We start from the raw sequence: 14,270 nt of genomic DNA on the forward strand, positions 1-14,270 counted from the left end.
TTAATTAATGAATTTTTTTATATTATAAGAATCAAATAATAATTTTTTTTTGAGAAGATGAATAATTGGGAAAGATTTGAAGTAAAAGAAAATGAAAGAAAATTCGATTCAAAATGTCTCAACTCGTTTGTCCAATCATCCCGTTTGATTTGTCAACTGAGTTTCTGGTAATTTCCCTTGTCGTACCCTTCAACCTCTTCATATATATAAATTACACAAGCTCCTTCACTAGTAAATTACCTTATATATATAGACAGAGAGAAAGGAGAGAAGACAGAGATATATATATATATAGGACGCTCAAGGTCCCAACAACAAGAAAGAAGATAAAAGAGAAAGACAAGTTCTCGGCCATGGCAGAGGAGTTTCAGACCGGGATTTGCGGCGGCAACTGGTGGAACTTGTCGACCAGCTTGTTCATGGGTGGAGGATCATCACCCTGTTCCACGACGGGGATTAACGCAGCTGACATGGGGAATACATATGGGTCGTGGATGGCAACAGATGTGATGGATTTGAAGCCAAGATCATGCAAGCTCGATTCTAATAATATTATTAACTGTAATTCAATCTCTGAGTTTTTGCAAGAAAATTCTCAGAAGCCTCAGCAGACTGATTCTGATAGTGTTGGTAGTAGTATTTTGATGGATTCCTCCTTGCAAATGATGGGTTTTGGATTGTCATCTTCTTCATCATCGTCCACGGATTGGAGCCAAACCTTACTGTAAGTGTTTTATGGATCAAGATTCAAGATTAATCTCCATGATATAGATGTAAAGTTTTTTTTTTTTTTTTCTTTTCTTTGAAGAATATTTTTCTTGTTCTAATTATGGTTGAATTCAAGTGCTTAAAGACCTTAAAAGTTCAAAGCTTATCAACTATAAGTCAGAAGGAGAAGTTAGTTTTTTTATTTTTTTTTAATCAGATTCCTTTTTGTTTGCTTTTTGCAGACGAGGAAATGGAAGAGCTGAGTCTTACAATTCAATACTGCAAGAAGAGATGAATTCTTCTTCTCAAATCCAAAAAGATTGGAGTCCAACAGTGGAAGATTCATCCATTAACGGTTTTAAAGCAATAAATCAAGATTTCTCTTTAGAGCAACAAAGCGTAAATCCTTTAAGCAGCTCTGGGAATTCTACAGCAACAACTTGCGAGGGCTTATCCATAGGATTTTCAATGGGGTCAGCATCTTACGGCTACCCTTCAACTTTGATACAAAATTTATTTGACTCCGATCCTCAGCCACAGCAATCTCTTTTTAACAACCGGACCATCAACTGTTCATCCACTTCAAATTACGGGACCATCTTCAATGAACCATCTCCTACTTGGCCTAAACTTGCTCCTTTTCTAGAACCTTCATTGCCAAAGCAGCAGCCGCCGCCGCCGCAACCTGCAGGTGGCTTGCACTTCTCTAACAATACACCCTTTTGGAATTCCTCAGCAACTGCTATAAATGATATTAGACCCAGTTTTGTATCCTCTTCTCAACCTCAGTTTCTGGTGCCAACTTTTGAAGAGAAACGCAGTTGTCCTAACCTAAACACGAAGGTAAATATTTATGATGATTGTTTCATCAATAGATTTATAACTAGGGTTTTTTAGCTAAATCCTTATGTGGGTACTTGTATTTCAGACTAACAATGAAGAAGTTCGAGACTCAGGATCAGTGGTTAAGAAAGGAAGTGAACCAGCATTCAAAAGACCTCGAATTGAAACACCATCGCCATTACCAACTTTTAAGGTACAAAACTATTTGATAAGGCTTTTCACTAGTGGGAACTGTGAGTTTTTTTTTTTCCCTCTATCAAGTTTTGTTTTCTTATGCTTTTTTAATATACAATTTTAAAATCAAGTGAATGATACCTTGTCATGATCAGGTTCGGAAAGAGAAGCTAGGGGACCGAATAACAGCTCTTCAGCAATTGGTTTCACCTTTTGGAAAGGTGAGTCCTTGTTTTTTTTTTCTTTCTTTTTTTTTTTTTTTAAATTTCACTTGGTTTTAATTATTGAAAATTCAGCTTTTGTTAAAAATTTAGATGATCATAGTGTCTGTTTCTTTTCAGACTGATACTGCATCTGTTCTCCATGAAGCCATTGAGTACATCAAGTTCCTCCATGATCAAGTCAGTGTATGTTACCTTATCTTCTTCTTATAATTAAGATTCGATAAATTCAAGGAAAATAATCCTAGCTGCTTGATTTAAACAAGGTTGTTATTACATTCCTGCAGGTTTTAAGTACTCCATACATGAAAAATGGCAATCCCATTCAACATCAACAGGTACTTCACAGATTTTTTTTTTCCTTTTTTCCTGACATTTACAGCATATTATATTCACGATTACTTAAACATCATACTTTCTATTTATCTGAATATTTATACATTGATATTGTAGGGTTCTGAAAACTTGAATGAACCAGAAGGGTCGAAACAAGATCTGAAAAGCCGAGGACTGTGTCTTGTGCCTATTTCAAGCACATTCCCAGTAACCAATGAGACCACAGCAGATTTCTGGACGCCAACGTTGGGAGGTACTTTCAGGTAGAGAGATTGAAACCCTATTTGAAGTGGGGTTTCTACAGAAAGAGTTTAACTTCAATACAAAAAGAGAAGATTATTAGCTGTACCAAGTCTTAAACGAAAAGCTAAAGAAAACAAAGAAAAAAGAGAAATGACCCTTCAAAGATGGAGAGGCAATGCTGGGCCAGCTGCAAACAGAATGATGTAGGGCTAGCAAATGATTAGTGACTCTTGAAGACAAATATATATATATTTTGTTAGAGATTTTGTGTTCTTCATGTATTATTTATAAATGTATAGGTAATTAAAAGGTGGGTTAAGCACAGGAACAAGTGTTAAATTTAGCTTAAAAAAATTAACATTTATAGTTAATTGAGAGCTGAATTTCCTTTTGTTCCTGTGGATCTGGCAGCTAGCATACCACCAGCTTTTAATTTTTATTGTTGTTGAACAAAAAGAAAAGAAAAATAAAGGAGATTATATAATTGTGTTGATTAGATTCTAATTCAAAAATAGAAATGAGTGGAGCTCATTCGATTGCTGTTATAACTTTTTCATTTGTTTATATCTTTGGAATGTGCTAGTGGAAGTCAGAGAGCGGCCCACCCTTCCTGCTTTTAGGGTTTCTTATTTATTTATTTACTCATTTTGTTTCTTTGATCACAATGACCTACATGCTTCTCATATATACAAAATACTTGGATGGGAATCGAACTTGAAACTTTATAATTTTGTATATAATTTTCAATATTAATAAATTAGAATTTATTAGTGCTTTTCATATCGTTTGTATTTTTTAATATAAAAAAACTCTAATTCAAAAAAAAAAAAAATTCCTATGAATCTTTTCTCACTATTGTAATTGAAATATCTTAAGCATTTAGTAAAATATATATAGTAGTTGTTGGTATTAATATGTAAAATAATAAATAAGAATATATAATATTATTTATTTATTAATGAAATATATATATAATTAATAATTTATTATATAATACACATAACATTTAAAAATATGATTGTGTATATAATGTAAATTATTAATATAATTAATTTTATGATATTTATATTCATTTTATAAGTATAAATAATTTATTAGTGTACATTAAAATTTATTTTATTATAAAAATTTTGTAGTTAATAAATATTAAAGGGATAATAATATTGTTTAAATAAAAAAATAAAGTCTCTTTAACTATCAACCGTTGAAAAAAAATTTTACTATCAGCTGCTTTTTCAAGTAATTTATCAAACCCACAATAATTAATCAGCTATCAATTATGAAAAAAAATAAACCAATCACCCTCCAAGGCCCTAGTAATATATTGATTTCTAAATCATATAACTCTGCGGAGAATAATTAATTTTGAGGAAATTTAAATTAATTCAATTCTTTTCTATCGATTTTTTTTTATTTAAAATGAAAAAAAATTTTTTTTTAATTTTTAAAATTTTCATTTTTAAATAAAAATAAATCATGCATAATTGTATAAAAAATTATTTACTTTTTTAAATTATTATTTAATTTCTATATTACACACAAACTTATTAATTAATTTTTAAATTTTAAAAAATATATTAAAATATTTCTGACATTTTAAAAATTCTATTAATTATTTTTTCATTAATTTTAACAGTTAAAACTCAATTTATTTGTGAAAAATAACTTAAATTTTGAAAATATTTTTTATCAAAAATATTTTTCATGAAAATACTTTATTTATTTATAGAAAATAACTTGTGTTTAAAAAATATTTTTTTAAAAAAATATTTCTCTCAAATTAAAGACTCTATTTATTTATATAAAATAATTTATATTTAAAAAATATCTTTTACGTAACTTATTTTTTAAAGTTTAATTTTATTTTAAAGAATAAAATATATTAATAAATTTTTATATGGAGGGGTTAATAAAATTCTCAGATAGAAAATAACTTTTTTTTTACAAGAAAAAATTATTTTTCTTGAAATAACTTAAAAAATTTTTATTAATAAAATATTTTTCATTAATTAATTTTTTAGTATGAATTAAACATTTAAAAAATGTAAAAAATATTTTTTTAAAAGATATTTTTTATAAAACAAAAGAAGTCTAAGCTATATTTTTCTTTGTCTGATATGCAATTAATTAATCGAAATCGAAGCGGCCGATCATAATTTATTTCTCAATTATTTTTTAGATAATTCACAATTCAATGATATAATGTTTCGTCGACGATATAGAAGTCTCGAAATTTATTTCTTAATATTGTCGATGCAATAAAAACGCATGATATATATTTCGAACAACAAAGAGATACAGTAGATAAAATTAATTATCTATTCTTCAAAAAATTACAGCTGTATTTTAAATGTTAGCATATGATTTGCCGACAGATGGTACCTACGAATATATGAAAATTGGGGAATACACTATAATTAAAAGTTTAAAGAGATTTTGTCGAGCCACCATTAAGGTATTTGGTGAGCAGTATCTTAGATCACCAACAACTTATTAATTACGAAATTATCCAATACATTTAGGGATGGCAGTCGGGCGGGTTTTCACGGGTACCCGATCCGCCCAAACCCTATTAGAACAGATTTAAGTTTTTACAAAACGGATTTGAGCGAATTCGAGTTTGAAAAATTTTACCCGTCTCGGATTCAGGTAGGGTTCGGGATTAGGTGATCGGATACCCGTTATCCGAACCCGATTAACTATAATAACAAAACTAACCCTAATCCCTAATTTATTTTTTCATTTTACTCTTTCTTTTCTTCGTCTACGTCTCTCTCTCCCTCGCTTCCCTTCCCATAGTTCTCAGTCACGCCTCTCTCCTACTTCACTACCGGCAGCCCAGTCGTCACCGGCGACGTCTCCTTTCTCTCCCCAGTCGACGATAAATCTTCTCTCTCCACCGTTAGCAATATCTCCTTCTCTTTCTCCAGCGACGACATCTCCGACTTTCCAGTTGAAGACAACTCTTCTCTTTGCCCGGTCGGCGTCGGCGATATCTTCTTCTCTCTCCCCAGTCGGGTGAAATCTACTCTTTTCGATTTACGCTTCTCTTCTCTCCCCGCACTTCACTGACGCTAGAGACAACCCTTCTCTCCTCAATCGGCGACATCTGCTTTGACTAGAACTCTCTTCAGGTTTCAAGATCTTTTATGTGTATATTCTTAAAAAATTTTATAATTTATGAACTATTAATCTGATTATTTGGATATGTTAAAAAATCTAATTATTTGCTATTTGATTAATATAATACTGTTGATTTTTAAAATTGATGGATAATTAATCTAATTATTTGATTATAAATCATTATTTGCTGGGTTGCTGAGTTGCTGGTTCTTGTCATTGAACATTTCTCCTCCTAGTGGGTTGTGCAACTGTTAGATAGTTTATTTGATTTTATCATTGAATTGAATTAAAAAAATTATTTGCTGAGTTGCTGGTTTGTATCGGGTTCGGGTATTGTGCGGGTATTGTTAAACAAGTTTGGGACGGGTTCGGATAGTGAAATTAAAATATTAAAAGGATTTGAGACGGGTTCGGGAATTGTATATATAATCGGGTTCGAGTTTGGTTACTCTCAATTTTGCGGATACCCTACCCGTTTACATCCCTAAATACATTCAAATAGAAAAGATAATAATATAATTTTAAGTTCACTTTTCACTTAATCTATAATAATTTAATTTAAATTATGCAATAAATCATCTGTCTACGTTCATGTATACTGTATAGAGTTGGAAGATTTTGTTGGAAACCTGTTAAAACAATCTTCATCTAGACGATTTATCATCTATCAGAACTTCCATAAATAGCAAAGTCTTTTTTCTACAAAACCCTTTTTGGATACAGGGAGGACTTTATTAATTAAACAAAAGACAAAGCTTCTCATCCAATTAAGCCATGGAAGTTACAGTGAAAGGATTACGCTGTTCGTCCTTATATATGATCTATTGACTTGGAATCTCCATTTGATTCAAACTGTTAAACACAAAAGCTTTGATTTCCCACTCTCTGCATGAGAAGCCATAGAGAATAAAGTTAGAGAGGTTTGAGGTCCAAATCTCTCACTCTATCTCTATATAAAGTGCTGATAATGATTTTCAAGGTTGATTTATTATGAGAGTTTTGCGTATTTTGGAAAGTGAATTTAATTATAAATTAATATAAGGTATTTGGAGACGTGCACATAGCAAAGCCATACGTTTAGTTCATAGTCATGGATTCCATATAGCTTTCTGCCCTAGCAAGCTACTTAAAAAGTTGCCTGCATTTTGTAGATGCTCTAAAATTATTGCACTTTCAGTTCATGTCTTAATTTTTAGGGTTTTTTAATCAATAAATCTATCATATTTTTATCACTTCATATATATGATGAGAAGGATATTTCTAAGTCAGGATCAAACCCTATCTCGACTCTATTTCATTCTATAAGTAATTTATTATTCGTAGATTAATTAGTACGGTACAATCTTCTGATGCATAATGATTTTGATACTAATTGTCTATGTTAAATCAACTCACTAAAAAATAAAATACTTTCAATAAATATTTCTTTTATATATTATAATTAAACCATCGACTACTTAACAGAGAAAACTACTTAATAGAGAAAAGTATTAAACAGGCTATTTTAATACCCCTAATTTATTAGGGCCATTGATGACCGCTGGGTTTTTTCGCCCCGATCTAAAGCCAGACCCATTGGGGGAGCCCATAATCTGAGGGCTTCTAAGCCTCGTTCAAAAACAGGTCCAGCCCACTCAGCTCAAAGACCGGGCTCCAGTCAGTTTCTTCAATCAGCCCAGCCCAGCCCTCCCGGTCCAATGAACAGATTCCCTTTGGCCCTAGTCTTAACCTTATCTTCCGGCCCAGTTCGAAACCGGAAAGGAATTCAGCCCATTCGCCTTGTGAGACCATCCGCATGCGTGCCCGGGGAGAATCAAGAGTCGTTATGCATGGGGCAGCAATCTGATTTCTTCGTATGTCTATATCAACGTGACAGGGACAGGTGGCCCAATGACACACATTCTGTTACACGTCACTAGCGGACAAAAAGGAAACATATAAAATGAAAAATACTCTCCTCTAGATTTAAGTTTTTTCCAATTTTACTGAACCCTTGTAAAATCCTATTTTCTGGATCTCATATCATCAGCCATTATTCTAGGCTTTCCATCAATTGAATGAAACTATTAAAGGAAAGAAAAAAATCAAAAGGCTGTAAAGCAAAAGTAATTCTTTGAAATGTGAAGAGTTCAATCAAGTATGAAAGAAACAAAGAAAGCTTAATATAGAAGAATCCTTTTGACAAGTGACTAATCATGAAAAAGCACTTTAATAGCTAAATATCCATTGAGCATTTTTTTTTTTCTTTATTAACTTTTGGTGACTTTGAAATTGATCGGCTGATGGGTATTATACCACAGCTTCAAGCATCAGGATCAGTACCAGTTGCTTTCAACAATTCCATCAAGAGAATTCAATTCTTAATAGTTTTTCTTACTTAAATCAAAACAAAAGAAACAAACATATATAGAGAAAAGCCACATGGGTATCATTGTGATGTTAATAATTGTATACCTTTGCTTCTTCTTTTTTTCTTTCTTGTTTTGGCTAATCAATGAAGGAGATGATGAACCCTAGCTACAGTTGTCTTGTGCTACAAGTCTTCTCAATGCTTAAAAGGTCTTTTCTTTTTTTTGCAGTACTTTGAATCTAATAATACCAAAACGCATAGCTTAAAGACTTCAAAAGATGATTGAAAGTACCCTATATTGGTTCTTTCATGTGGCTGGAATCTGTATTCATACTTATATATGGTGAGCTTTCTCTTCAACTTTTGTGTCATTGAGTTGTCAAGCTCTTTGACTTCATTGCTATTGTCATTTCAAAGCCATATATACAGAGAGAGAGAGGGAAAGAGTTCCAATTAATCAAAGATTCTTGCCAATGCAATCTGATTAGTTTTCTTTCGCATTTAAAATCTAGAAAATGGATAAAATTTCAAATTTGAATGAAACGGTTGGATTCAAACTGATTCAAATAATTTTTGAATTTATTTTTCACTTAACTTAAAATGATCAATCCAAATTATTTAGTAATTTCGTGCTAACTATTATATATAATTTTAATTTGCTGTAATCCACCGACGTGGATGATTTCAAATTAATTTTTGCCGATTAAAAGGGCAATCTTATTCATTTTTCTTCGTGAATAAATAAAACTTCGAATTTGAATCTTTTCATTTAATTATTGTAAGATATCCACTTTCATAATGCGAAAGTATAAAATTACTCCACTGTATAAAGCAACATTATATATATTATTAATTATTTGTAATACATAATATTAAAAAATAATTTTCAAATGAAATTTTCCTCATTCAAGTTTTTTAAAAGCTTATTTTTTGTTTTTATGTACTAATAATAACAATTTTGTAGTACATATCTTTTATTTAATGTTAACTTTTTATCCAAATAAAAATTATCTAATAAACCTTCAAACCAATAAAATTTTTTCTTTCAAAACAAGTATAATAATACAAAAAAACTAAGAGAATTAGAGTAAAAATTTAAATAAAACTATGGAAATTGCAAAAAAAAAAAAAATAATTATAAGCTATTGGTATGTATTTAAGTGAATAAGATTTTTATATATAAATAGAATTTAAGTTTGGTTAAAAAATATATTTTTATCAAGATCACCAATATTATTTTAAGAAAAATAGCTATAAATTTATGAGTAATGATGTAGTTTGTGATGAAATAAAATTCAAAGTCTAAGTTTTAATATTTAGTTAAAAAAAGAAATCTACAAATATTTAACAAATGAAATAGTTGTCATAAAATTTAATATCTTTTGGTATAAATGTAAATTTGTAATTAAATAGTTAATTTTCAACAATAATTCTATAATTAAGTTAATTAATTATTTTATTTTTAATAGTATCTAATCTTATATTATATTAAAGATATTCCATTTATCATATTATTTCCCATCCTTTAAATTACAGATATAGGTAAATTATCTCATCAAACTCCTAAAAAATATTTATCTCATCAAAATCATTTATAAATAAAATGTATTATCACTGACTAAATTATTATTAATTCAAAAATTCATTTCTCTACAATCTAGAGATATTAGCTTGGTGACAAATAGATCAACAACTGAGAGATATGGCCTTCTCCATAAATTTTAGCCCATGACTGGAAACATATCAAACTGGACCACTCAGTGAAGAGATATCCATCATCTGCAACAATCTGAAAACAAATGGTCTGTGAGATTTACACATATTCCTCTCGGGTTCCTCTCCCCAAAACAAATAAAGGGTGTAATTATGCACAGAAAAAAAAAATTCAATAGGTAATAAAATTTAAGAATTAATCTGCCTTTTTTTTATATGGTTCTTGGCTCTTCTCTGGCCTGTAAGCAGCATATGAAATCATCCTGCTCTTTATTCTTCTAGGAAATGCAGAAAGAAATATTGACATTTTTAATCAATAGTTGCCTTTGTCATGATGGAAGAACAATAAGCTCTGGGCCTCTGGCAATGATCTAATCCAAAAGGCATGTTATCCTTCACAAGAACATGAACTGAAATCATTTTTGGGAATGGAATAGAGATTTTTAAGTGTATGCAAAGCAAGATCATGACAAGTTGGATGAGAAAAAAAAAATCAAGCAGTTGCATTGAATTTCTTTGTAATGCCAGCAAAGTATTTTCCCTGATGGAAAGCTTGCTGAAGTTCTAGCTCAGAGGGCTGTCTAGAACCATCACCAGCATAGGTTCCTGAACCATAAGGGCTGCCACCCTTCACCTTCTCCATCTCAAACATGCCGGCTCCGAATGTATATCCAATGGGCACAAATATCATTCCATGGTGAACAAGCTGCGTGATGGCAGTCAACCTGCATAGCATTTCCATTAGAGATAGCAATTCCTGTAGTATAGGGAAACTCACTAGTTAGTCCTTTGATTTTGAAAAACACATTAAAAAGTCCTTTGTGAGACTTGGTGAAATCAAATGGAGCATAAGAGGTGTGGGACTTGGTGAAATGAAACTTACGGAGTGGTCTCCTGTCCACCTCCCTGAGAGCCAGTGCTGTAGAAAATACCTGCAGGCTTGCCTGCAAGTGCTTGTGTTCTCCATAAGCCACCAGTTGTATCAAGAAATGCCTTGAACTGAGCAGCCATCATTCCAAATCTAGTAGGGAAGCCAAAAAGAAGCCCATCAGCCTCAGCTAGATCACTGGAATTAATGATAGGCACGTCACCCTTTGGTGGACCACCCATTTTCTTAAGAACCTCTTCTGACAGTGTTTCAGGTACCTGTTGATGTGCCAACAAATTCAATCAGGCAACTCTAATTCTTACTCTGGAATAGAGAAAACCAGGCAAGTCAGAAAGGATATGTCGTTTATTGTATGATTCCGGTGATAATTCAAATATTTTTGACAAGCTAACAATGGAATCATGTTGGAGATCCATAAAGAACACATGTTTTAGATTGAGGCAACTAAAATTAGAAAATTATATGCTGTCAACTAGAAAACTCAACTGGCTTTCACATTCTTGAAGAATAAAAAAAAATTTTGCCTCCAAAAAGAATTTTTTTAAAAAAAGAAGGAATCCTCTTTCTGAAGTTCCCAGACAATAAAATCTTGTCCAGCACAGGAAAGAAATAGCTTCAAAGTCATATAAGAAACAGAGGGTAATGCTTACAAAAGTCTCTTCTACTGTTGGCATATACATATCAATGTTTCTCAAGGCAATTCTCTTAGAAGACAGGCAAAAGGCAATATCAGTTTTCTTTCTACAAGATTTTAAACCTAACTCTGGCTAGAAAGCTAAAATGGAAAATAAATCATTGAAGCTTTATTTACATCAAATTGAAAGAACATCCCTTGGCATCTGCAAAAGAAACTAGCTTTATACTGACAATATATCCTCCAATGTTCTAGTCACTATCCCCTTGTTTGGCATGATTTGTTTTGCAAGAAAAGAATTCAAATAAATTTTGCAAAATTATGTGAGATTTTTGCTTCTTTTAAAATGAAAGTTTTCAAACTAAAAAGAATTGAATTCTTTCATTCAAAACAAAAGTATTGTTAGAAAAAAAAATTAATTGAATTGAAATCTTATGAAATTCTTAATTACAAGCGGAGAGTATAACTCAGTCAAATTGAAAAGATTTCATTGAACTCAAATGATCTCAAACTATGAGACATAATTCAGACTGACAAAACATTTAAGTGATATAAGGCAAATAGCTTAATTCAAATTACAAACAAAACTACAAACCTGCCACAGTTTCACTTCCACTCCTTCCACCGAAGCAGCTCCTTTCCTCATCTCTTCAGCTAGTTTTGCAACATGACCGTACATAGAATAGTAACTACAGAAGGCATCAATTCTCACTTAAATTCCAGTGTACGAACATTGGAAATAAAATATAAAAAGTTCAGGGGATGATGTAAACTGCATTCCCAACATGTTTTTTATTGGGCTTATTTCCAGGCTGTTATAATTAGGATAATATTTCGATGCGTGACAATGAAAGGGAAAAGGAAATTTAGCACAAAGGTAACAAGATTCATCTATAGACCTCATTGCATGGTAGTGGAAAGAAAAGGAAGTTTAGCAGGATAATAACAGGTATGATATCAATGTAATGGCCACATAGACCTATTTCAGGATATATAGCTTTTAAAATATATGCCATAAAAAGGCAGTATAATCACTATAGATGCATTAATGAATAAGGTGCAAAAAGGATTTGTGTACAAAATTTTGTTTCCACTGGACATCACAGCATCAGCTCTACCAATCTGGGAGAAGTTTGTTTTTTAAGAATAAAATAGAATAACATCTAGATGCCGTTCCTCGTGCATTCCAGGCCATGAAAATGAAAGCCATTTGATGTTTTATGCATATGAAACTACATGCCAAAGACTAGTTTCAATAAAGATGACTGCTGGACCACATGATCTAAAAGCCAAAGCGTGGGGCTAGAATTAATTCCTCTCTCATTTATAATGTCATAAGTATCAGTTTCATAATCACTTTTTCTTTGGTTACTAGCAAATTATGAGCATAATGCTCACTAATTTTATAAAATCTTCTGGTTTAAATCTCTTGCTCCATTTTATTATTCAAGTTATACATGCTCGAATAATTGTCATGTATCACTATGGATGGCAAACATTGAAAAACATGATTTTTCAGTCTTACTATCCATCTATCAATTGTGGAAGAAAACAAAATCCTTGGATCCTCCGAGGAAAAGGGAGGAATAAATAGAACAGAAAATAGAAAAATAAAGTTTGCTTAAGTCACAAATTGTTTAGATATTGTTATATTGATTATAACTCTCCTCATGCCCTTTATAAATTGGTGAAATATATAATACCCAATCTAAACGTATTTTACCTTCCTTTCAGCTTTTCCATGCATTAAAGATTCCCGGATTCCACAAGAGAAAAAAGAGAAAACAATACAGAAGGCAAACCACAGTCTTTTTCCGCCAACATCAAATTTATAGATAATCACTCTCACTCTAATGAACTGGAAATCAATCGACAATGGCTATGAGCCACCAGATTTTAGAAATTCTTTTTGTTTTTAGCTTCATGTATTCATACCCAGTCATCATTCCTACCAGCTGAGATCTTTTTCTTTTTTTCGAGAAAAAGCACTTCTAGAAACGAAATTTTATTCCCGTAGTTAACAGTGGATATATTATTAATTTCCATGATAATCTATGGTGGGAATCCAATTATCAAGATCAAATGAAGCCTCATAACAAAATTTTCCAGGAGATATTTCCGTCAAGAAAACAATAAAGAATTATCGACAACACTAACAAACAGCCAAAAGAGCATCCAAAACAATGAAAAGAGCCAAACCCAATAATTATTCGAGCAAAACAGACTCTAAAGAAATCAGAAATGAGCAGATAAAAAGCATGATTATGAAACAATGAAATCATGCACGATTTGCAAGAATTCATTTGAATTCTTTTCTTGCAAATGAAACGCGCAAAACTGAGGGATCAAGAACAGAGCAGAAAAAGAAGGGAAGAGAGGATAAGTGAAGCGAGAAGAGAAAGAGACGGTAATGCTTACACAACATAGACCTTTGTAGGCATTGAAAGAGACTCTGTTCCTCTGTGTGTCTGAGTTAATGCTGTGGATGAAAAAAGAGAAAATGTGCCTTTTATATATTTTGTTGGGTGACTTGGCTGACTGCAATTTAGTTTGTTAAAACCTTTAATTAGTCACTGATTGCTTCCTCAATTATTTTTAGATAATATTTGCTTGTTTAATCTGGGCTATTGGATAAAATCGCTTACTATTTTTTATATTTATTATTTTAATTTTAAAATTTTTTATAATAAAACTAATTTTTTTATATTTAATTTAATTTTAACTATTTACTAAAAATTTTAACTCTCTATTTTATTGGCTGAAATGTATTTATTAATATATGTGTTTAATGGACCCACAGGAGCTTAAGAAGCAGAAATGGCTTGTGCTTGAAGAATGCTTGGAGAGCATGCATGGGCATGGCCCCTCCTTCCCATCATATCCAATAAAAGCAATTATTGGTAATTGCTTAGAGGAGACCAAATGTCTTCCCAAATCTTCATTTTCATATATAAAAACCTGAACCTTCTACTTCACAATCATGTCTTCTAAAATTTGGCCTTTCTTGGTGGCTGGTGTTGCTCTTTGAAAGTTTAA

General features: G+C 31.4%; 2 protein-coding genes across 4 annotated transcripts; one reads left to right on the top strand and one right to left on the bottom strand.

The window, feature by feature from the left end:
• The first annotated feature begins 230 nt into the window (after positions 1 to 230).
• LOC110602806 (transcription factor bHLH112) lies at positions 231 to 3,021 on the top strand. Of its 2 annotated transcripts, none has more exons than XM_021740363.2 (7): positions 231 to 724; positions 951 to 1,551; positions 1,637 to 1,744; positions 1,881 to 1,946; positions 2,067 to 2,132; positions 2,234 to 2,284; positions 2,400 to 3,021. In XM_021740363.2, the coding sequence occupies exons 1-7, from the start codon at positions 354 to 356 to the stop codon at positions 2,547 to 2,549; spliced, it is 1,413 nt and encodes a 470-aa protein (XP_021596055.1). In that variant the 5' UTR covers positions 231 to 353; the 3' UTR covers positions 2,550 to 3,021. The 2 variants fall into 2 exon arrangements, with proteins under 2 accessions (XP_021596055.1, XP_021596056.1); XM_021740364.2 differs by having other exon boundaries at positions 2,067 to 2,126.
• Positions 3,022 to 9,615: 6,594 nt separating this feature from the next.
• LOC110603548 (NAD(P)H dehydrogenase (quinone) FQR1) lies at positions 9,616 to 13,733 on the bottom strand. Of its 2 annotated transcripts, XM_021741298.2 has the most exons (4): positions 13,653 to 13,733; positions 11,830 to 11,923; positions 10,595 to 10,857; positions 9,616 to 10,436 (listed from the first exon to the last, which is right to left on the bottom strand). In XM_021741298.2, the coding sequence occupies exons 1-4, from the start codon at positions 13,673 to 13,675 to the stop codon at positions 10,205 to 10,207; spliced, it is 612 nt and encodes a 203-aa protein (XP_021596990.1). In that variant the 5' UTR covers positions 13,676 to 13,733; the 3' UTR covers positions 9,616 to 10,204. The 2 variants fall into 2 exon arrangements, with proteins under 2 accessions (XP_021596990.1, XP_043807647.1); XM_043951712.1 differs by lacking the exon at positions 13,653 to 13,733 and having other exon boundaries at positions 10,595 to 10,903; positions 11,830 to 11,903.
• Positions 13,734 to 14,270: the final 537 nt, after the last annotated feature.

This window comes from Manihot esculenta, chromosome 16 (assembly GCF_001659605.2).
Source record: "Manihot esculenta cultivar AM560-2 chromosome 16, M.esculenta_v8, whole genome shotgun sequence".
Lineage (NCBI taxonomy): Eukaryota > Viridiplantae > Streptophyta > Magnoliopsida > Malpighiales > Euphorbiaceae > Manihot > Manihot esculenta.